The 24640-nt window shown below is 35.1% G+C and overlaps 1 protein-coding gene across 1 annotated transcript in view; it reads left to right on the top strand.

Moving 5' to 3' along the window:
• LOC149575415 (myosin-15-like) overlaps nt 1-24640 on the top strand; it is a 226018-nt gene that overhangs the window by 118853 nt on the left and 82525 nt on the right. The window contains exon 23 of the mRNA XM_089815148.1: nt 19005-19103. Coding sequence (XP_089671274.1) covers nt 19005-19103 — 99 coding nt within the window. The remainder of the gene's footprint in view (nt 1-19004; nt 19104-24640) is intronic.

Genomic DNA, 24640 nt, shown 5'->3' on the forward strand with positions numbered 1-24640 from the left:
TAGATTTGTATTGGTTGAGGTACTGAAAAGCTTTAACATCATTTTTAAAAATAAGAACAGATCCTTCTCAGACAAGTGTCATAAATTGGCTCATAGAGATCTTGAAGGTAAGAGAAACCTGAGACATAATAAAAAAATGTGTGAGTTTAAGACTAAACTCAGCAAGTCTTCTTGCCTTCTTTTAAAATATACTTCTATTTCTTTCTCTTCACAAAAACAAAAGGATTTCACAAGAAAAAAACTGACTAAAATATATTAAGCTTCAGTTTAAAGAATTCAACATAACCAGCTAGGGTTTCACTCCAAGAAATACCAGGATGACTGTTTCAGGTGATAAGGGAGTGCAAGAAAATCGACCAAATTTCTTGTGCAAGATCACACTCAAAACAAATGCTCAAAGGACTCATCAGCAGAGCAAAAGACTTGTAAAGATTCTGCAAATTCTGTATCCTTTAAATCAGACTTCTATTTCAATCCTTTATTGCTGAGAACGGTCTTCTAATAGTCTGAATATTGAGGAAGTTTGACACATATATTTGATCAGGACTTATGTACTTCTCCAATGCTGATGCAAGAACAAATAATCTACTTTGATATGATATTGACTAAGAATATCTCTGATCTATAAATTGCTGGATATTGATGCTTGGAGGAGCAGACTGAATTATTTTGTGTCCTTCAAAACTGCACCACTATCCCTCTAAGTATCTAGACTAGGAGACATGACCCTTAAGGAGCATGTCTCTTCCCTAAGTTGGCTTGTATGACTCCTCTTAAAGCTGGCGATATGCAAACTAATCCAATATTAGTTAGTGACTAACACATTGTGTTAGTGTCACTTGTTTAATATCATAATTAATTCAGGGAAGTTGCCGCCTAAAAAGAGAGGTAGGAATACATACAAAAGACCATATGTAGATACTTAGGACTTAGAAGAGCAAGTGCGGTCTGCACTTTCAGACCTGGAGATTATCAGGTTATTAAACTTAACACTCCCTCTTAACTTGATAATCATACAAAGAGATATCATATCTAGCAACATCTATATAGATGAATAAGCAAGAATTAATACTCAATATCTGTCTGAATCTTCTTAGTATGTGAAATCATAGAACACATAATACAATGCCATATCACTAAATCTGTGATATGACAAATCATTGCTACTAGTGATAAGTTATAGGATAAATCTGAAGGGTAATTTAATTTCTTCATTTATCCAAGTTGTGACTCATAGAAATTGACATTTCTATATCACAACATGATCCTGAGTTTAAGATCTACCAGACTACAGGATAAATCCGGAGAATACTAAAATTCTTCCTTTATCCAAATTGTGACTCATAAACATAGCAATGTCCATATCACAATATGATCTAAAACTCAACTAGATCTTACAATAGAACTCTACTGTTTAGCACATTATCTAAGAGATCGTCATCTCTCATAATGTCTTTTATACAGTTGTTCATTATCTCAGAGATCGTCACCTCTTAAATAATGAATGCAAATGGTGGAGCTCATAACAATCAATAGCTTGACAAAATAAAATAAAATTATTTTACGAATAATTAAAAGAGTACATATGGATTACAACTCAACCATACCAAGTCTCCTCCTAAAGTATTCTATCTTCACTCTAGATAGAGGTTTGGTGAGTATGTCTACTGTTTGATCTGCAGTGCAAATGTATTCCAATTTTACAGAATTCCTGTCTACCATATCTCTTACATAATGGTAAGGAATTTCAATATGCTTGGATTTGTCATGAAAAATTGGATTCACTAAGAGTTTGATGGAACTCTTATTATCGCAATGAATAATCGTAGGATTCATGGCTTGCCCAAATAATTCCACAAGTAACTTTCTTAGCCAGACTACTTCTCGAGAGGCCATTGCTGTTGCAATATATTCGGCTTCTGTGGAGCTCTGAGCTACTGAAGACTGCTTTTTGCATATCCAAGATATCATTGTTGATCCTAAACTGAAGCAACATCTTGAAGTACTTTTCTTGTCTTTAACACTTCCACCCCAATTTGAATCAGTGAATCCATGCAAGTCTAAGGCAACTTTTTTGTATTTGAGTCCAAAACTAAGATTGCCTTGTAAGTATCTCATAATGTGTTTAACCGCAACTAGGTGAATCTCCTTTGGTTCACACATAAACTGACTTAAGGCATTAACTGCATAGCAAATATCCGGTCTTGTATTTACTAAGTGCATAAGGGACCCAATCATCTGTTTGTAGAGGGTAGAATCTATGGAAGGTGATTTTGCTACTACTTCCTTGAGTTTTTATAGATTAGTCTCTATTGGAGAAGACATAGGTTTGCAATTCGACATTCCAAATTTTTAAAAAATGTCTAATGTATACTTCCCTTGATTAAGTATGATACTGTCAGAATTCTACCGTACTTCCAGTCTTAGGAAGTAATGAAGGAGTCCCAAATCTTTCATCTCGAATTCTCTAGTTAGATCTTTCTTGCACTGATCTATGAGATGATCATCACCTGTTATTAGTAAATCATCAACATACAGTATCAAAATTACCATATCATTTTTATCTCTTTTATAGTATAAATTGGGATCGGCTTCATTCTTGGAGAATCCTAAGCCGGTGAGATACTTATCAATTCTTTCATACTAGGCTCTGGGAGCCTGTTTAAGCCCATAGAGAGCTTTCTTGAGCCTGCAAACAAAAGTGTTAGAATCATGAGTTTCAAATCCTTCATGTTGCTCTAGATATACTTCTAAAATCTTTCCATTTAGGAATGTTGTTTTTACATCCATTTGGTGTACCTTCCATCCCTTTGATGTGGCAATTGCTAAGACTGCTCTTACGGAGGTATATTTGGCAACAGGAGAAAATGTTTCTTCATAATCAATTCCTTCTTTATGAGAAAATCCTCTGGCTACAAATCTAGCTTTATACTTCTCAATACTACCGTCAGCAGCATGCGATATTTTAAATATCCACTTGGAAGAAACAACAGATTTTCGTTTAGGTCTTGGAACAATTTCCCAAACATCATTTTTCATAATAGATTGGTATTCTTCTGTCATAGCTTTTTTCCAAGCTGTATGTTTAATAGCATCAGAAGGATTGGTTGGTTCTATTTTGGATAAATCACTCATGTTTGCTGTATAACTAGAGAATCTTTTAGGTCTTTTGCTTTCTCTGATTGTTCCAGACGGTGCAGCAAAGTCTTGAGCTGCTTCAACTGTTTTGACGGCCCAAAGTGGTCTTTTCTTTGAATTTTCTTCAAGGTTCGTATTTTGAATTTCATCTTTGATTTCTTCTAAGTTCTCCCTTTGGGATCTAGTTTCACCATTTCTTTTAGAACTAGATAAAGGAGAAGGTTTATTAGAAGTTATTGCTCTTTTTAGTGCAAGGTCTTCTTCAAAGATTACATCCCTACCAAGTTTAATACTTTTCTGTCGAGGTATCAAAATCCTATATGCTTTAGATGTTTCACTATACCTTACAAAAATACCTTTCCTCTCAGAGGGTTTTAACTTGGTTCTCTTTTTTTTTGGAACATGGATATATACAGGACACCCAAAAATTCTAAGATGACTTATATTGGATTTTACTTTAGTAAATACTTCTTCAGTTATTTCATCCGTAGGATAGGAGTGAGGGCTTTTGTTTTGAATATATACAGCAGTACAAGAGCCTTCTGCTCAAATATAATATTCTAGATTTTGATCAAATATCATAGCTCTAGCAGCTTCTATAATTGTCCTATTCTTTCTTTCTGCTACCCCGTTTTGTTCTGGAATTTAAGGAACAATGTACTCCCTCTTAATCCCTGATTCTTTACAAAACCTTTAAACAAGTCTAAGTTATATTCTCCTCCGGTATCAGTTCTAAGGGTTTTAATTTTATGCCCTGAAAAGTTTTTAGTTAATTTTTTGGATTCCTTGAATCTTTGTAGGATTTCTTCTGATTCTTTGCATTTAAAAAAATAAATCCATGTTTTCCTAGAGAAGTCATCTATGAACAAGATGTAATACCAGAATCCTCCAAGAGAAGGAACAAACATAGGTCCACATAAATCTGAATGAATTAATTCTATTACATTATTTGTTTTTCTAGTACTATCATGAAAAGGACTTCTGGTGTTCTTACCCAGAGCACACCTTTTGCAAATACTTGAGTGGTCTTTATTTAGTTTAGGTAATCCAGTAACCATCTTCTCCATATTTTATAAAGTTTTGAAATTTAGATGTCCTAATCTTCTGTGCTATATTTCATTTATATTTGCAGCTTCATGAACTAAGGCTTGAATAGATCGACTAGATTCTGTGTTCAATTCATACAAATATCCTTTTCTCTGACCAATTAACTTTGCTTTCTTGATGGAGGAGTTCTTTTTCCAACTTAATACTTTGCGATCCACGAATGCAACGTTATGCCCATCATCTTCAAGTGCTGTAATTGAGATTAGGTTTCTTTTAATTCCTCGTACATAGAGTACACCTTTAAGAAGAAGAATATTTCCTGATTTTAGGTTCAAAGTACAATTTCCAATTCCTTCAACGTAGTGTGCTGAATTATCACCAGTAGTAACTTCGCCGTTAACCTACTCTGATAAAGAGTTTAGTGTTTCTTTGTATCTCGTTATATGTCTAGAAGATCCACTGTGAATTACCCATGCTTTATTTGAAACTTCATTTGATAGTGAGGAATACAAAACACCGTTTTCAGGATCATAAGTATCTTCTTCCGTAATAACATTTGTACAATTTGCTTGTTTGGAATTTTCAGGACAATTAGATCTGTAGCGTCCAAATTTTTCACATTTGAAACACTTTATTTTAGATAGATATTTCTTTGGTTTTCCATTCTTTTGATTTCCCTTTTTCTTTTTGAAATGCTTCTTCTTGCCTTTATAGGAGTTTGTATTAAGAACATGTAGTTCTTCATATTCTGTTTTTAGTTTCCCTCCTTTCCTTAGTTTTCTAGATTCCTTTTGAATGCAATCGTTCTTAAGTCTATTAAAGTTTGGAAGATTATATCTGACACTTATTCCTTGTGCAAATGTCTCCAATGAATTTGGCAATCCATCTATAGCCATTAGTGTTAATTCTGTGTCACTAATAGTGGTTCCTATACTTGATAGTTCATCTCTAATGCTGGCAACTCTTAGGAAGTAAGAATTTATCGATTCTCCTTTCTTTATCTGAATGTGATTCAATTGTCTTTTCAATGCAAGAACTCTAGTTGCATTGTTTACTTCATATGCATTTCGTAATGCATTCATCATATCAAAGGCAGTTTGATGTTTTATAAGCATAGGTACGATATCATTTTTTACTCCATCTAAAATGATTTGAATGGCTTTTCTATTTCCTCAGCTACAGATAGATTTGTGAGGTTCAATTGGAGGTTGTTTGGATGCGCCATCAACAAATTGTTTTACATCATTCTCTTCAAGAATCATCATGATTCTGAACTTCCAGGCTTGAAAGTGTTCTTTCCCATCAAACCTGTCCTCGGGTCTGATTGTGTATGCCATTGAAAATAGAAGATAGTTTGCTAGATATTTATGAAGTCTGATAACTGAATTTTGCAGAGCCTAGATTTAACTACCAGAGCTTTCATACCATGTAAAGATTCTGCAAATTCTGTATCCTTTGAATCAGACTTCTATTTCAATCCTTGATTGCTGAGAATGGTCTTCTAATAATCTGAATATTGAGGAAGTTTGACATCTATATTTGATCAGAACTTATATACTTCTCCAATGCCAATGCAAGAAGAAATAATCTACTTTGATATGATATTGACTGAGAATATCTCTGATCTATAAATTGCTGGATATTGGTGCTTGGAGGAGCTGACTGGATTGTTTTGTGTGTCCTTCAAAACTGCACCACTATCCCTCTAAGTATCTAGACTAGGAGACATGACCCTTAAGGAGCGTGTCTCTTCCCTAAGTCGGCTTGTATTACTCCTCCTAAAGCTGGTGATATGCAAACTAATCCAATATTAGTTAGTGACTAACACATTGTGTTAGTGTCACTTGTTTAATATCATAATTAATTTTGGAAAGTCGCCGCCTAAAGAGAGAGGTAGGAATACATACAAAAGGCCATGCGTAGATACTTAGGACTTAGAAGAGCAAGTGCGGTCTGCACTTTCAGACCTGGAGATTATCAGGTTATTAAACTTAACAAGACTCAATTAATAGATGCTTAACTTAAGGACTTAAGTACAGAACCAACTGCCAATTTTTGAAGCAAAAGAAGCCATCTAAAACATAACATTTTTGGCTCTGACGAAGATTGGCAGAAAAAATTCAATGAAAAAAGACCAATCAGAAAAGGGACGTTTGAGACCTCAGCCATGGTTCTCCTGATGAAAGATAGACAAGTCTGACATTAGCATATTATACAGTTGTTCAGTGGAAATATCAAAAAAGTCTGAGCCATCCACCTATTTCATTTCGCCACAAAAAAGAATCTGAATCATAAATTTTAATCATAGAAGATTTCTCAATAGCCTTTAACAACAAATTATAAGTCTTGTTTTGAGTACTAGGAATGTCAAACTTAACACTAATCTCTTTGCAAGGCCTAAATCGTTTATCAACAAAAAGGTGCCTGATCAAGGAAATGCCATTATTCTTCCAACTTTTAGCAGAGCAACTCTGAGTCAGTGCCAAGGGTTTATTATTCAAGTATAACCCACACCATTTAGATCTATCAGCCACAGCATTTTTCAAAACAGTTTTAATTTCAAATATCATGAGAATACATTGTATTGGGCTGCAGCCATTTGCCTTTTAGTTATTATATCTTGATGACATTAAGTGGGTATGCTGTTGTGGCAATTCTTCATTGGATGTCAAACTTCATTCACAACACTGTTGGGGTGAACAAGGGCTGCCTCTATCTCCCACTTTGTTTGGACTCTATGTTGATGTGTTAGAGAAGTTTTTGCATGCACACTCCCTCTCTAGGGACAATTGTTACTTACACTAGGTATTGATCTCTATCTTTCTCTTCATGGACGATGTGGTCCTCATGGCCTCCTCTTGATAAGGGTGACAAAGACTCCTTCATGGCCTTGCTTCTTTCTACGATCTATAACAACTAGCGGTGAACTTGAGCAAAACAAAGGTGACGGTCTTCAATTGTCTTAAGACCTCTCACCTCCACATTTTATTTCAGGACAAGGTGATTTAGATTTCTTTTTCATAAACTTATCTGGGTTAAGTTTTCAAGAACTTGCTTTATCTTGAGATAGGCAATTCAACCTCGTATCAATAAGGGCTATGGATCTTTGGCCCTTGTTGAGGGACAATGCTTAAGACATCATTTCCAAGACATAGGGTCCAAGCTGACTCTTTTTGACACTTTGATTAGACCGACTTTGTTTGTGATGACCCCATTTTCTATGTGGGCTTGGATTGGTCATAGATTGAAAATGGACCATTTTTTAAGAATTTGATTCTTGGTAGAATTAAACATATTTAAACTAATTTGTAAGAGCCATCACTTAATACCATTAGTAATTTTGGATAATGTCAATGTCCCCCTTCTATCAAATCCCATATTGGATGGTAGATTTATAGTTGCTCGAGTTTGGACACGATCTACATGGGGTTCCCATATTGGAACTCTCTTTTCCCAACGTGAGAGATTTACTCCTCCCCCTGTGCACACTCCCTATCCATTACGTACTAATACAAGAGTTCTTATAGACTTATCCACAATTTATTAATAGTATTGATTATGATTATATTAGACTTACGATAACATCATACAAGCCCCTCCTTGATAATATCGCACATTATTCACATAATTCAAATGTTAATAATATTATAATTTTACTTTTAATAATCATCCATACTAATCATATTAGAAACTAAAAATAAATAGATAAAATAAATTCTACCCAATAATAATAATATGAAAAACAAATATCTTACTGCTAATCATATTTACATAATTATAATTAGTAATCATATTCCTTTATAAATTAATTATAATTTACTAATCATATTCCTTTATATATTTAATTATAATTTCTAATCATATTCCTTTATATATAATTACTAATCATACTCCTTTATAAATTTACCAATGTATATTCTTTTATATATTTACCAACATACCTTGCTAATAATAAAGGCCAGGGCTGAAAATATAAGATGTCCAATATATTTGTTTGGGACTATGTATTCCACCATGTCCAATATGGTAATTTGCTGTAATGGTAGTAAAGTGCTTTTCAAGCATTTTTTATTCCTTACAATGAAATTGGAATAATGATATTGGTTCTTTTTTTTTTCAATCTTTTAAATAGCTTTTTAATATTCTCTTATATCTTTTCCTTAGTCTATCTTTCCTTACTTGGTTGTCAATATATAAGCTGAACTTTAATTGTTCTATCTACCTTGTTTTTTCCTGTCCTATATTGCTTCTTCTCACAGTCCCCCATTATATACCATGTGTATAACCCACTAAGCGTCGTGACGTTTGCCCATGGGTCCATTTGTTTATTTGCAGCCAGTAACCTTTTGGAATATATGGTGACGTCTATGGTGATTAAATTTTCTAAGTTCTTTTGGGATATTAGTTTAATTTTATTACTTTATTTATTTATTCTTAGTTTTAATAATTTATAGACCATGGATTGATTAATAACATTTAGTTATGGATTTAGATTTAATTATTGTCACTTCTAGCAATAATTATAACATTGTTTATTGATTAACTTATATTATAGTTATGATGTTAAATATTCTTCTATTCATTTGAACAACTAATTATATATGTGTGTGTATATTTGTATTCGTACATATTTTTATATATTTATTTGTATAGTTATATTGATCATGTTGTCATGACATTGTTATACGTTTTGTCGTTTGCAGGTTGTCTTTACTAGAATTAGACTAGGCCTCTATGGAGTGGGTCCATACTCTTCTTCTTTGACATATTAATAGATGTAGATAATCTACCACACACAATATTGTTCTTGCCGAGTTTGGGGTCCATCCTTTAAGACTTGGTACTATTTTTTGCTCTAGTCTCCTTTTTACATCACCTGTAGGGCTTCATGGACTCCTCAGAGGAGCTTCATACATACTCTTACCCAACCTATTGCTCTTGAGAGGCTATTGCACGCTTAGACCCCACTAGTCGAGCCTGTTGTTGGTTTTCTTAGGGTTTGACTCTGTTGGGATTTATTAGGATCGATATTGATCCCCACCCCTTTCTAGTAATCCCTAGATGCCCCTTCTCATTTTTTTCTACGGTGGAAAGAGGTGAACATGCATATCAATGTGAACATCTACAAACAATATATTCATATTACTTGGACTTGTTCCTCTGAGGAGCTTTGTCCTAAGATGACATTCTATGCAGAGCGTTTCCTTGAGTTACACAACAAGGTCATTGCACACCTCTTGTACCTATCCCATGCTCTTCGTATCTCTCTTCGATTTTTCAAAGTGGGTTCACATTAAATTTGCATCCAAATCAACCATCATTTGGCTAGGGAGGATAGGTTCTACTAGCTTAGTGATTTGGGGGAGGCTAAGATGAAGACTCACTTCATTTTGCGCTGCCCCATCTACTAGGAGATGAGAAAGAGATTCTATTGCTTAATTGGAGAGGCGTTGATACATAATACTTTGGTCCAATACAAGGATAATTTATTTTATTGATTATATACATGTGTGCATGTATGTATGCATGTCGATACAGTATGTAAACTGACATACATACACAGCACACACATACACTGTTCTTATGCTCAATTAGAATTATCATTCTTATACCTTAGAGACAAGCAATTATCCTTGCATTCAATCGAAACTATATATATGCCAAATTAAGTATGCTGAAATCTGTATTGACAGATTATAATATTATTCTTCATCGTTTGGTGAAGATCAAGTGATGATCTCATGCATAATATCGATCAAGTAATGATCAGACATATTCACATGAATCATAATTTGATTGAGCAAATGATCCATTAAAGTTTATGCAGATTGGCTACTTTCCTAATAGTATTTGTATATTACAAATCATACCCGATTAGCATCTGGACTCTTGCAGGAGTTGTTAGGAATCTTTGTGTATCTTTGTGAAAGGACATGTCGTGAGTGGACATCTCTTCTCATGACATATCCCACAAGACACTTATCTATACTCACCAATATCCAAGAGACAAGCATTGAAATTGATAAATGCTTTCTCAGGTACAGATCGGTGATTTCAGAATTGAAGACAAATTAAATATTCAGATTTGAATACATGGATTTCATTGCCATTGTAATTCAGATTCATTCAAGAACTAGTCTGATCATGACCTGCCAATTGAAATAAGAGATTAGTATTCTACAATTTGCAAATTGCTAATAGTTTATGAGTCTGATAAGAAGTTTAATATACATTCACATGGTATTAGAGCCTTGTTAACGGAGATCCAAATCAAACTTGCGAAATCAGATTACTCACCTTGATATTCCGGTCACATTTCATTCTTAAATATGTCAAACATGATCAGATTTGAGGATCACCTTGAAGGTGCAAACAACTTCACATCATGGAAGTTGATACGAAATGAAAATAAGCTAGACCAATTTGTATAAAATAAGAATACAAAACTTAAGAACGAACCAAAAAAAATGACAATTGATTGAGAATAATGAAAAGGATATGAAACTAATAGTAGATGCAGTTATGTATCACCTAGTACTTATTTTGGCAAAACCCTTGCACTAAAGAGTCAAATGAAATAAGCATGAACAAAGGAGAATCCGTTAATGAATTCTTCATGAGAATAATTGAGCTGAGGGATCAACTGTCACTTGTGTAAAAAATTGATAGCAAAGAATTATGTCTAATAGCTTTAGGTGGCCTACCAAATTCATGGGAGTCATTCATATGAAAAATTCCAAAATTAGATCGGTTAAGATTTGACTGCCTACAAGAAGTAGCTAGACAAATGTCAAAAGGAAATAAGCAAAAACTGATAGATGAGGATATTCATGTCTTAAACACAAATTCTTTAAGAAAGGTAAGAAGAATTTCAAAAGACAAAATAAATTTTCATTGGAAGGGTTCATTTAAGCAGAGAAAAGAAGTGTTGCAAGTTCAATGTTTTAGATGCGATCATCGAATCATGTATCACACAAGTTTAACACTTGGGTGATTGATAGTGGATCATCAAGACACTTCCTATAAGAGGGGTGAGAACTTGTACCATTGAATTGGAATTAGGTATCACTATCCAATTAAGAGATGTACTCTTTGTACTTGGAATTAAGAGAATTCTAGTATCAATAGCTACCTAAGAAGATAATGGATATAGGGTCACCTTCAAGGATGATAAAGTTTTGGCATGACCAAAGAACTCCACATATGAGATAGCTAAACCCATAGATACAAGACAAGGAACTTGTACAAACTTTGCACTGACACAAAACAAGCCCTTATTGATGAGAATTTTGTCTCTAATGAGATCTGGCATCAATTGTTAGGGCATATTTTTTTCTGTGCTAAAACCTCCATGGAAAAATTGGTAACAAAACTGCCTAAGCTAAATGAAACTCATAATGGGACTTGCAAAGGGTGTGTTTTAGGGAAAACACAAAGCGAACTTTTCAAAATAGTTTGAGCAAAACAAAAAATATACTAGAACTAGTCCATTCTGACTTATGTGGACCCATGTCTACCCCTTCCATGGGAGGGTTTCTATATTATGTAATTTTTGTGGATGACTCCTCCAGAAGGACTTGGATCTGCTTAAGTATAAAGAATTAGAAGAGATCTTTAAAAGGTTCAAAGAGTTGAAAGCCCTAACAAGAAAATCGTGTAGAAAGAACAGACAATGGGAAAAGAATACACCTCAGATAATAAGATAAGATAATAATATTAATGTCCAACAAAAAACCAGAAAGGTTTATGGGATTGAGCATACAAATAGAAGAGCCGACCGCACTAGAAACACCAAAAAGGTGTCAGAAAAGAATAAGACAGAAGACCAAGAGACACAAGGTAACGACTATGAATCCTTCATTGGTACAAAGTAATTAAAAACAAAAGCATATAATTGTGGACGATTCAAAGTCCTAGATCTTCGTTGAGGCCTGTTGGACGAGTTTTGCTGCTTGAGAAGACTGGTACAATGCCCGATTGATCTAGAAGTAGTGCTGGAAGGCCTTTTAACACTCCGTGACAAAGACAAGGGGGAGTAAAAGGCGGTAATGAGCTGGTCAAAGGTGTGGATCTAAGACGTAGCTAACTGAAGAGTATGCTCACGAAGTTGGGTGGCCTCCCGAAGATAAAGTGCAAGACACCACTGATCAACATAGCTGAAGAACTTTGAAAGAGAGAAACAATCCCTGAAAAGACAATAAAATCTCCCTCTGATCTCATAGTAGATAGGGCAACGAAATAAGAAATGGGTCTCAGCCTCAACCTCTGCCAAAGTACTCAATTTACAAACTCGATCCTCTCTAACCATATGGTGATTAGTCCAAATTCGAAGACAATGAGAACCAACTCTGAAGGAGCCCAAAGAGAATCGAAGGGAATGACACCAACGTTGATAGAGATAAGTAAGCCGTACAATAATACCATTCTGAATCTCAAGAAAATGCTCTCCATAAAATGCCATCGTAGGATGCAATCCCCTAGGATGATTACTCCAAGTAGTGATAATGTATTGCCTGTAGATATCTTGTCTAACACAGTTGTTCAACTCCTGAAGAGAGGGGAGGAGATGAGCAGGAGTGTCCAACAAGAATTGGTAAGGAGGGAGACGATCAATGTCAAGCTCGATCGAACCCAGCAGAGAGGTGGCAAGGGCATACCAACAACGAGATCTAGTAATAGTGTCGGATCTCCTAATCTGAACAAAAGAACAATATGCAAGATGAGAGTACCTATGACGGTTAGCATCAAACTCCATGAAACCTCGAAGCCGATGGAGAAACCAAATCAAGTAAAAAATGGTCGAAAGCCTAAAGGATGAGCTCCAAACTCAGCTAAAATAATATTGTGGGGGGTGAGTTTGTGACATCTGGTGATGTGCTGTAAAAATAACGTTTGAACACGCTCAATAGAAGCCCAATCAAAAGCAAGAAGAGAAGGCCCCCAAACCACCAAGCCATAAAGAATAGCCGCTCTGAGCAAGGAGTCCAAGAGGGACAACCTGGATGAAATATCCTGAAAATTATGCCTGAAACGCTGCCTCTACTAATCCTAGATTGAATAGCTAGTCTCAAAATGAAGCGGGGTCTGGAAAACTTAACTCCAAGATAAATGTACAAAGAAGTGATCTCAACCTCCTATGCCTGGAAAAAGAAATGAAGATGAGAGGTCTTCAAGCAGTTAAAAATCATCGCACAAGTCTTAGCTAGATTAACTACAAGTTGACGCTGATCACAGAAAGAGGCCAGACCATCAAGGAGTCTTTGTAAACTGTTCGAAGAAGAGGCCAGGAGAACATCATCTGCAAAAAGAGAATGGATATCAACACTTGATGCAAATAACAACCGTCACCAGGATGAGAGGAGCTCAAAAGAAAATCCTCGAGCTCGTCAATATACAACTCGAATAGAGTAGGAGAAAGAGGGCAAGCCTGCTTCACACTAATGGTGCTTTGAATCGGATCAAAGAAACCCTCTGGAGTCCTAAGCCTACAAGTCACCTTCTCGTATAGTCTCATAATAGCAATCAGAAGCATATCTGAGATCCCAATCTTACGGTCTCTGAAATAAAGCCATCCTAGGGACATAATCAAAAGCCTCACGAAAATCGACAAAACAATCGTAGACTTTCTTAGAGCGATGCCTGGCCTCCTCAATAATAGCCTGCAGAGTGAAGATATGATCCATAGTTTGATAATTAGTGCGAAAACCAACGTGCCCTTTAGCTTTGCAACCTCTCCTGTCCAGCTCACCAGATAACATGGTGCTTAGAGCAGTAGCGTAAAGTTTGGCAAAGGTATGCCTGAGCATGATAGTCCTATAGTTACTTGGGTCCGAAGCAGGTCCCACCTTATGTATAGGATAAATCACATGCCTCGACCATGTCTCAGGAAAACTAGTGCAAACAACTCTATTAAAGAGTGTAGGAAGATATGAACCAAGAACTAAAGCACCAAGTTTGAAAAGTTCTGCCTGGAAGCCATCCTCATCTGCAACTCTACTACATCTCATGGATCTAATGGCCTCAAAGATGCAAGAGGAAGTGAATAGATGATAGTAAGGATGCTGTATGGAATGAAGGGAAGGTTGACTCGGAAGGTTGACATAAATCTTTAAATAATTTTGTGTTAATGCTCAGCTTAAGGGGAGTTTATTGTACCCTATAATCCTTAACAAAATGGGGTAGGTAAGAGGAAAAATAGAATTGTTGTAGAGGTTGCAAAATCAATGATGTATGAGCAAAACATAGATACCTCATTTTGGGCAGAAGCATCTAGAACAACTATTTACATCCAAAGCAAATGTTCCCATTCACAAATTTATATGAAAACTCTCGAAGAGGCTTGTACTAGCCTAAAACTAGACATAAACCATCCCAGGATATTTGGCTGTGCTGTGTATATTCATGTGCCAAAAGAGAAGAGGTCAAAATTAGAACCGTTTGGGAGAAAAGGAATTTTTGTAGGCTACAGTGTAACCTCAAAGCCTATAGGATATACATGCCTGGACAAAGAGATAGAGAATTGAGCAGAGATGTCGTCTTTGAGGAAGACATTTCCTTCAAAAGGACAAAGACCTCAAATTAGTTAGAAATTCAAAATTCACCTAAAAATATGGAGGAAGACCCTAGTACTGAGTTTCAGAGGGAGTATCCAGAAGAAACCTCAATTGAAAACCAAATTGATCTTGAGAATCATAAGGAGCATCAAGAAGAAAATGAAGGCATTAACAAGAAGAAAATACCACATTGGGATAGAAAAATGATCGAGAAAGTTAAGAACTTTGGAGCACCTAAAGGAACTTTCAGAGACCTAATAGTTTCTCAAGATATGTTGCCTTAATGAGCGAAATCATTAACTCAGAACTCACTGGTGTAATAGAAGCCCTCAAACAACAAGTATGGAAAGATGCCATGACAAAAGACTATCAATCCATTTTGAAAAATGATGCATGGGATATAGTACCTAGATCTAGAGAGAAATTTATTGTCTCTTCCAAATGGCTCTTCAAAATCAAACATGCTGCAAATGGTAGTATAGAGAAACACAAAAAACGTTTTATTGCAAAAGGGTTCTCTCAAAAGGAAAGTATTGATTACGAGGAGACATTTGCAACTGTTGCCAGATATACTTCTGTTAGAGTAGTTATAGCTATTACAACAACTCAAGGAGCTAAAGGCTTCAAAATTCACTAGATAGATGTGAAAAGTGCATTCTTGAACGAGACTATCGAAGAAGAAGTGTATTTAGAATAACATGAAGGTTTGGTGATTAATAATGCAGCCTCATATGTATGCAAATTGAAGAAAGCCGAATACGGACTTAAACAGGCTCCATGAGCCTTAGTATGAAAGGATTGACAACTATCTTATGGGACTAGGGTTTACAAAGAATGATGCAGACCCAAATCTTTACTTAAAAATGGTCAAAAGTGATATGTTAATACTATTGGAGAAGATCATCTTATTGTTCAATGTAAGGACTTGGCCTCAGAATTTGACATGAAGGATTTGGGCATTTTACACTACTTCCTAGGTTCGTAAGTCTGGCAAAAACTAGATGGTGTTCTTCTAAATCAAGGAAAATACACTATTGATATTCTAAAAAGATTTGGTATGTTAAACTATAGATCGATGTCGACACCCATGGAAACCACCTTACATAAGTTAAAAGAGGCAATAGTAGAATCCATATTTGCAGATCCTACTCTTTATAAACAGATTATTGGATCATTGATTTTCTTGGTTAACATTCGACCAGATATTTTCTACATAGTGAATGCTTTGAGTCAGTTTATGTGTGAACCATGGGAAATACTCCTTGCTAGGAAACATATATTGAAGTACCTTTAAGGTACTATTGCATATGGTCTCAAATATGGAAAAGTTGACCTAGATCTTCATGGGTATTTAGATTCAGATTGGGATGAAAGTGTGATTGATCGAAAAAACACATCAAGATGTTTCAGTTTGGGATCAGCCATGATTTCTTGGATAAGCAGGAAACAATCTTTAGTAGCACAAAGTTCTATATAAGCTGAATAGATTGCAGCGTCTATGGGAGCTAGAAAAGTACTATGGCTTAAAAAGTTGATCGTGGGACTATTTGGTGAGCCCCTAAAACCTTCTACTATCCACTACGATAATCAAAGTTGTATCAAGCTCTCAGTGTATCCAGTGTTCCATGACCGATCTAAGCATATAGAGATTCCTTACAAGTTACCACTATGTGAGCGATATGGTAGAAAGGAATGTGATCCAGTTGGAGTATATTAGTACAAGCGATCAAACAACAAACATTCTTACCTATCCTTTCTCCAAAATTGGAGTCGAATACTTCAGAAAGAAACTTTGTATAATTGAATTGTAAATTATTAAGTCTCAAAATTGTTTTTGTACTAATATATATATATATATATATATATATATATATATATATATATATATATATATATATATATATATATATATATATATATATGTTTTAATTTGTCATATGTGTCACTCATGACTTTATGGGCCCCTTGTGTACATTATTGAAAGGTGACTATCTTCTAGATGATATACACTTGTATTCAACATTGTAAGGTGACTACTTTACAATTTTCACTATCATGATGAATATCATGTGACTTGATATTTGTAGATTTGTCATGATAGTTTGTATGTCTTGGACATTTTGATAGGAGATTTGATATCAGTTATAGATTATTATGCTCTTTATGAGATAATCATGGTGGATATTATGTGATGTAATATCTGTGGACATGCCATGATATATTATGGTAGACATCATGGGACGCGATGTCAATGTATATACCATAACTAGGATATAAGAAGAATGTCATGTGACATGATGTTCTGTATATCCTTTGATATCATGAGTTAGGTGACATCTCCATTGATATATAGTTAATTGTCTTCTCGAGCTAAGAGGGAGTGTTCATACACGATAGCTTCTATTAGATACAATGATAATTTATTGTATTGATCATATACTTATGTGCATGTATGCATGTATGTCGGTTCCCTATGTGAACTGACATACATACATATGCACACACACATATACACAATTCTTGTGTTCAATTAGAATTATCATTCTTATACCTTGGAGACAACCAATTATCCAACATTCAATCAAAACTATATATATATATATATATATATATATATATATATATATATATACACCAAATTAAGTATATTGAAATCATTATTGACAGATTATAATTTTATTTTTCATCTTTTGGTGTAGATTGAGTGATGATCTCATGCATATTATCGCTCAAATAATGATTGGACATGTTTACATTGAATCGTAATTGGATGGAGCAAACGATCCATTCAAGTTTATGCAGATCGACGACTTTCCTAATAGTATTTGTTTATTGCAAATCATACCCGATTAGCATTGGGACTCTTGGAGGAGTTGTTAGGAATCTTTGTGTTTCTTCGTGAAAGGACATGTTAGGTGGACATGTCGTCTCATGACATGTCCTATAAGACACTTATATATACCCACTGATATCCAAGAGACAAGAATCAAAATTGGTAAATGCTTTCTCAAGTACAGATCGGTGATTTCAGAACAAATTAAATATTCAGATTTGAACACATAGATTTCATTGCCATTGTAGTTCAGATTCATTCAAGAACCAGGTTGATCATAACCTGCAAATAAAAATAAAAATTTAGTATTATACAATCTGCAGATTGCTAATACAATACCAGTCGTATAAGAAGTTTAATCTACATTCACAAGAGGCCTAGTCTTTCCCAGCCTTCTTGATGTATACAAATCAGAAGTGCCTCTCACTCTATCTTCAGGAGACACGGAGGGTTCCAGACCATACCCTGCAGTGGATTCTCTCTGTGAGATTGCATTTCAATCGTATGATCACCTCCTTTACAATGGATCCCCCCATGCGAGGCACCAAGAGGGAGTTGGACCAGCAGCCCCCAGCCCCTGCCCCCTGCCTCCCAGAGCTGCTAGACTGTGTAGATCCTCCACTCAGAAATGGCTTTCTTCTTATAGCGCCTTCAGGGGTTCTTGGAGACATCTTGTCACATCCTGTCCTACAGCCTATCTGTCGATTCTAGACTTTTTCCTGATTGATCAGAGCGGTTAGTTTGCTAGGTTCTTTGGTTTGGTTTGGTGGCTTCATCTTGCTTTGGTTCTTTGGTTCTTTGCTTGATGTTCTGTCTTTTTCTAGACACCATTTGGTGCTCCTGCTGTTTGCCTGGCTGCTGCTCTTTTTCAGGCAGTCCTCTAGGCCCTTTTATTGGGCTTCTATTGAACATTAATAGATTTGTCTTATCTTCCTTTTTCTTTTTGAATGGGTGAAGCATTCTCAATAGTTTTATTAAGTTGGTGGCTTGCTCATCCTGATTTATGTGGCAGTTTATTTTGGAGGATAGATCTTTGCTTGGATGCACGTAGATGTGGCAATTTTTGTATATATTAAGTGATTGGTAATTTGGGATTTGCTCGATATTTCTTTCCCCCAGTGGGATACAAATGTGTCGGTAGGGTATACTGAAAGGTTTTCTTTTTCCATTTAGCGATTTGTCAGAAGAGTTTTACTGATGTGAAAGGTTCTTCTGAATGTTTCTTGTTTGCCATATACTCTTAATTTGGTTAGGTGTGTGTGTTTTATATTCTAATCAGACTATTTTAAAAAATTCACATTGCAAGATATTTAAGAGAGATGCTTATAGAACAAATTTTATTGTTTGTTTAAAATTTATAGCCTTTAGATTTGATGAGTTTTTTTATTGGTGAATCTAATTGTAGTAATATTGTTGGTTATGAAATGTGCTAGTCTGCAAGGGAAACAGGTGCTTTGCAAGAAGCAAAGAATAAGCTTGAGAAGAGATGTGAAGAACTCACTTGGCGTTTGGAGCTTGAAAAGAGATTAAGGGTACTTTATTGTGCCTCGATATATTTCCTGCCTAATTGGATTATGTAATTTGTTATTTGATTAATTCTGTAATTTTTTAAAGAATTTAGGACGCTTTGGTATAAATTAATACTTTTCTTGCATAATCCGATATGGTTGTAATGCTCTTATAATTTGTGTTGTGCTTTAAAAAAATAAAATTTGTAAGTTAATAGGATATTAAGCGATGCTATGCACAGATATAAATAATTGTGCATTTAGATTCAACTTGTAATGCCTTGATATCTTCACTGTTTTAGCATACAGATTGTCTGGTTAAAGTTTGAAGAACTTACATATTTATTTTCCTATTGACTAGAATATTGTTTTCTGAAAATATTCGAGAAGAGAGGTTGAATGAAATTTAATTTAATTTTGTGTACTTCCTATGAAATGGCCAAAGTTTCTAACTTCATTAGTATCAATAAAATGTATGTCGTGTATGTCAGCTTGACATTGCTAATTTTAAAATTGTTTTCCCTGAATGAGCAAAATAGGTCGATGAGGCTTTAGCATATTAGTAAGAACTGGACAACTAACAATTAAGGGGAGGGTTCAAAACATGGATTGCTCATCATTGATAAGAAAAGGAAGACGCATTATGGATGTACAGCATAGGGCTTTTGACCAATGTCTGGCTGTGTTTATTGTTTTGTATTTATGCTTGAAGATTATGTAGGGAAATGTAACAGCACAGTCACATTGAAAAACGATGGGATTCAAACATATATTATATCCCTTGGTGAATGGTGGCTGACCATAATATAATTGCCCAAAATAGCAATAAATATGTTAATTTTTTTAATGTGGCCAACCTTGCATTGGTTATATCATCCTCACCATGGAAATTAAAAGTGAAATATGTTATTTTAAACGTGGCTGACCTGTTTTGAATAGGCATGAAGATGTTACATGTGTAAGTTGTATTGGGGAAGAATGGATCAAGAAACCAACAAATATTTCTCCTATCCATAACTGAATTAATAGGAGAAATATATATCAGACTTTAAGAGCAGATGTAAAAGAAGTTTATGAGCAGATTCTTGAAGCATATTGTAGCAGATCTTTGGAGCATATTATAGTAGACATTTGCGCATATTGCCGAAAACATTCAGGGTAGATCTATAGTGTATTTTAGAAGTGATTGAAGGCAGTTTTGTGAAGGTTTGATGAGAAGATCTATAAGAAGATGTATGAGCAGATTGAGGTAGATCTAAGGCTGAATTGTGAAGCTGTTTTAAGCAGGTTTATGAAGCACTTAATAGAAGACTTATGACTATGAACCATATTGGAGCAGATCTGAATCAGAATTATAAGCATAGGGAACATGAGCAGAAATTTCAGCAAATTTGTGTACAGAATACAAGAAGAATAATAATTTGTAAGGGCAAATCAGATATCTATCATCAGTTTAAGAAGTAACATGCCAAAGGTTGAACTTATTTGGAAGTTAGTGCTTTCTCAAAGAAGAGTTTGGTTTCTCTTGCTGGGTTGGTGCTTTGCTAAGTTGCAGGTTCTGATTTGGGTTCGTAATTCATCTAATTCCAGCAAATTTGTGAACATAGTATAAGAGAAGAAGAATTTGTAAAGGCAAATCAAATGTGTATCATCAGTTGAAGAAGTAACATGCCAGAGGTGGAACTTATTTGGCAGTTGGTGCCTTCCAAATGAAGAGATTATTTTTTCTTGCTGAATTAGTGCTTAGCTAAGTCGCTGGTTCTGATTCGGGTTCTTAATTTGTTTTTGGTTCACCCATACAAAAACATTATATATATGAATGCATGCATGCAGCAACTAAGTGTATACACATAGGAAAATACACCACCATATATATTAATGTTTTAGTTCAAATTACATAATAATGTACCAAAGTACACCACTATATCAATGATTCAGTTCAGAAATATTAATATTATCAGCATTAACAATCAGCTATCACTGATCAAATATCATAAAAAATCATCAAGCATATCAACCTCCGGCTGTGGAAACTTACAAGCACAAATAGTGCCACTGGCATCTATACTAGCCATGTCAGCCTCAACAGCTCTATATCACTAGGTAGCTCGTGATCATCATCATCAACTGAATATTCCCCCTAAGCACTCTCGGGTTCAACATCCTAATGCTTTGCCTCCCCTTTTTGGAGGTAGCGTCTGTGTGCATTAGGAGCCTCAAGCTTGAATGCACATGAACCAAGTCATTTTATCTTCTTGGAACACAGTCTATTGCATTTTATTGAGTGGATGAATCTGCTCTTGTTCTTCTTGATGATAATGACTAGTAACCTATCAAGATTTTCAATTTTGAAATTAGAGGGTTAATAGTTAAAATATAAATTGAATTTTCATCATCAAGAATTTAAAAATTAGAATCTTAAGAGTTAAAAGTTTGTGACTAAACCTTGATTGCAACAGGTTGGAGGTGCTAGTACATTTTTCCATGGGAGTACCACCACATATGACCATCAATATTGTTCTTTCCTTCAACAGCACCGAGACCACAATCATGGGTGCTTGCAAAACTCATGAATTGAACCCCCATCGTAGGCCTTATGGGATATGGAAAGAGTCTATGAAGGGTTACCTTACACTCGTGACCAACTTTAGGATCTCTATATGGAGCAACTTTACTGCTATTCTCCTTACGGACAAAATGTCTATTGGACACAGGGTTCAATGCAAAGACAGAAGACACAAAGGAATAGACATTTTGTTCCATCTATCCACCATGATTTTCTATAGTTCCTTTAAGAGTGTTTCTTCAGGATCTTGCTGTTTTATATTTATGATTTTTTTAATAACCTCAAGCTTGGAGTCTATGTTTTCATATACCTCACCCAAGCAATGCCTATCCATGTCCATATATTAGATCATGTTCAATATAGGCTTAGTGAATCTTAGGAGGTACTCAGTACACTTCCATGAAGAGTTGTCTAGTATCATCACTTTAATGGTAATTGGCCCTTGTATGACTAGATAGCCTCTGCAAGCTCGAATTTGCACTAATTACCATTCTAGACAATGCTTTTTTAACCTTCAGAATGTGTCTCAAAACAATAGTGTTGGAGGAGAAGCACATCTCAACAACCTATTTTAAAATCAATACAATAATAAATTAAAAGAAAAATTTGAATGAGAAACATAGAAAGTTAACCTAAGTCTAAAATATATTTGAATTTTAAATATTTTAACTTCAAGAGCTCCAATCTAGAGAATACCTAAATATGGCTTGCCACCTATGGTGGTTTGTGATGAGCATCTGTATCTCTTGGGCATCTACATTTAGATCTCTTGAGCATTTCCATATAGTTTTTTGATCCACTCAATTTTCTTGCCAATATTTTGTAGTATTACACTGTGTGTGTGGACGGCATAGTATTAAAAAAATGTGTTTGAGTGGCTCTTCAACCAATAACCTTGCAACCATATAATTTTTGACATTGTTAGTTATTACTTGATCAACATTTTGAGGGACAATTTGCTCAGTGGTTTGGATGAGAATGTTTGCAATGAGTGGGCTATCCTTCACTTCCCCTTCACAGTCCACCATTCTCAAAATCAATTGCACCTCTTGTGGAAATTGCAATAACATTGACCATAGAGCAATTTCTAGCATCTTTCTACCCATTAGATGCTATGGACACACCTATTTAAATCTATGTATCCCTTGTGGGCTTGCTTGGCATTCTGTATGGGCTTAAAGGAAGCCTCTACATGTTTCACCTCTTTGTCCAATAAAGTGGTGCACAACTTCCCATAACCAAAGTCCTTGATGCAAAACTTTATATCTTGTTTCTGCTGATCAATATAGGTTTTCACAAAATGGTCTGCAAGAGGAGTTTTAGGTGCAGGCTGCCCTTCAGGTCTTGGCTTTCTTGGACAAAACGTGATGTCTTTTTGAGGGATAAAGCACAAATGTTCTTTCGCTTTACTATAAGAGTTACAATATTCCTCTTTGCAATGACTATGAACCTAGACATAACCTCCACGAGGCATTTGTTGAACCATTTCTATCTATTTGCATAGTGGAGAGCCTGTGTCTATTTTGAACCAAAAGTTCCCATTGCTAGTAGCACTTGCCATTCTATGAATCTATAAACAACATACAAAGCCATAAAACAAAATGAAACAATAAAATAAAACTAGAGAGTTCAGTTCCTTTGGTTAAAAAATAAATTTAATGTCCCCATTTTACAAGTTCCTGTAGCTGGGCATGGCTAGTTCATCATTGCTACATTATGAGATGACATTATGATTTGAGGGTCTCTTTTGAGTGACTTTCTATTTATAGTAAGTTAATTTTGGGAGGTTGCTATTTTTAGCAGTGCGGTTGAGGCATCTGGTGATTGGCATCTTTAGTGATTGATTGGGTTGTTTAATGGAGCTTGACATTATAAGTTATTTTTTAACTCTATCGCAATGAATAACTTTATCATTATGTTGTTATAGTTTGAAGGTGTGTTGAAGAAGCCTTTTAAGTGGAAAGTATCTTCATGAAGGTTTTAGCTTGGGAGTTATTTATTCAAAATTATTAAATGAAAGATTCTAATTAAAAAGTGTATTTGATGAAGTCTCTCTAGTGAAAAGTGTGTGAAAGAAGCTACTTGCTTTTAGTGTCTTGAAGAAGTTATCTTTTATTATTTTAAAAGCTATGCTTTGTGAGAAAACGATTCATTCTCTGACATTTTCTTTTTATTCATTTGTTAATTTGCTGAGAAGTTCTAGATGGGATTCCTGTGAGGACTGATCCCTATTTGTTTGGTGCACTTTGAGCCTTTGAAGTACATGGTGAATTGTGTCTGAGATTCAGAAATTCTTCTATGAACTTTGATGAACTATCAATTGTCTCTGCTGTATGGCAATTTGTTATATGATTAATTTGAGAATTGGCTTCCAAAAAGTGTTTCATTGTAAGGGTGAAAGTCACTGCTGTAGCTGGAAAACAAACAGTGAGGAATTCATCTATTTGGGTGTTTATCGCTGTGGTTAGCCGCTGCAATATCTGGAACAGCATTTGATATTTTCTTCATCCATTACGGGTTCGATAGCCATTGTTTTGGGCAGCTAGTCAGACTGCGAGCTTCTCTTAAGTCTCATGCAACGTTTTAGAGCAGTCATGACGTGGTAGCAGCTGCATTAGCTAGGCTGTGATCATAATTTCTGAGCGTGATGTCAAGCTAAGGCATGTTGGGAGTTCAATTTGCCCTTTGTTGCAAGCTGAAGTTGGTGTTTCATTCTTCTAGCCTTTGCAGCATCATACAAGCATAGTGTTCATAATATCTCAGAATTTCATTTGTTTAAATTAATCAGTCATTGTAAATGCAATTGTTTATACTGAATTGAATTTTCGAGTTGGAAGCATTATTAGTTGTCGTTGAAAATAGTTTGGAATAGAAACAAGGAGATGCGAGGTTGCACAATAACTATCTGATGAAATGCAAAGTTATAGTTATGTGTTTCAATTATTTAATATATTGAATCAGTAGTATGCATGCCAAGTGTTTGTAGAAATTCCTA

This window comes from Cupressus sempervirens, chromosome 2 (assembly GCF_028749045.1).
Source record: "Cupressus sempervirens isolate cs-2001-9-10 chromosome 2, ASM2874904v1, whole genome shotgun sequence".
Classification (NCBI taxonomy): domain Eukaryota; kingdom Viridiplantae; phylum Streptophyta; class Pinopsida; order Cupressales; family Cupressaceae; genus Cupressus; species Cupressus sempervirens.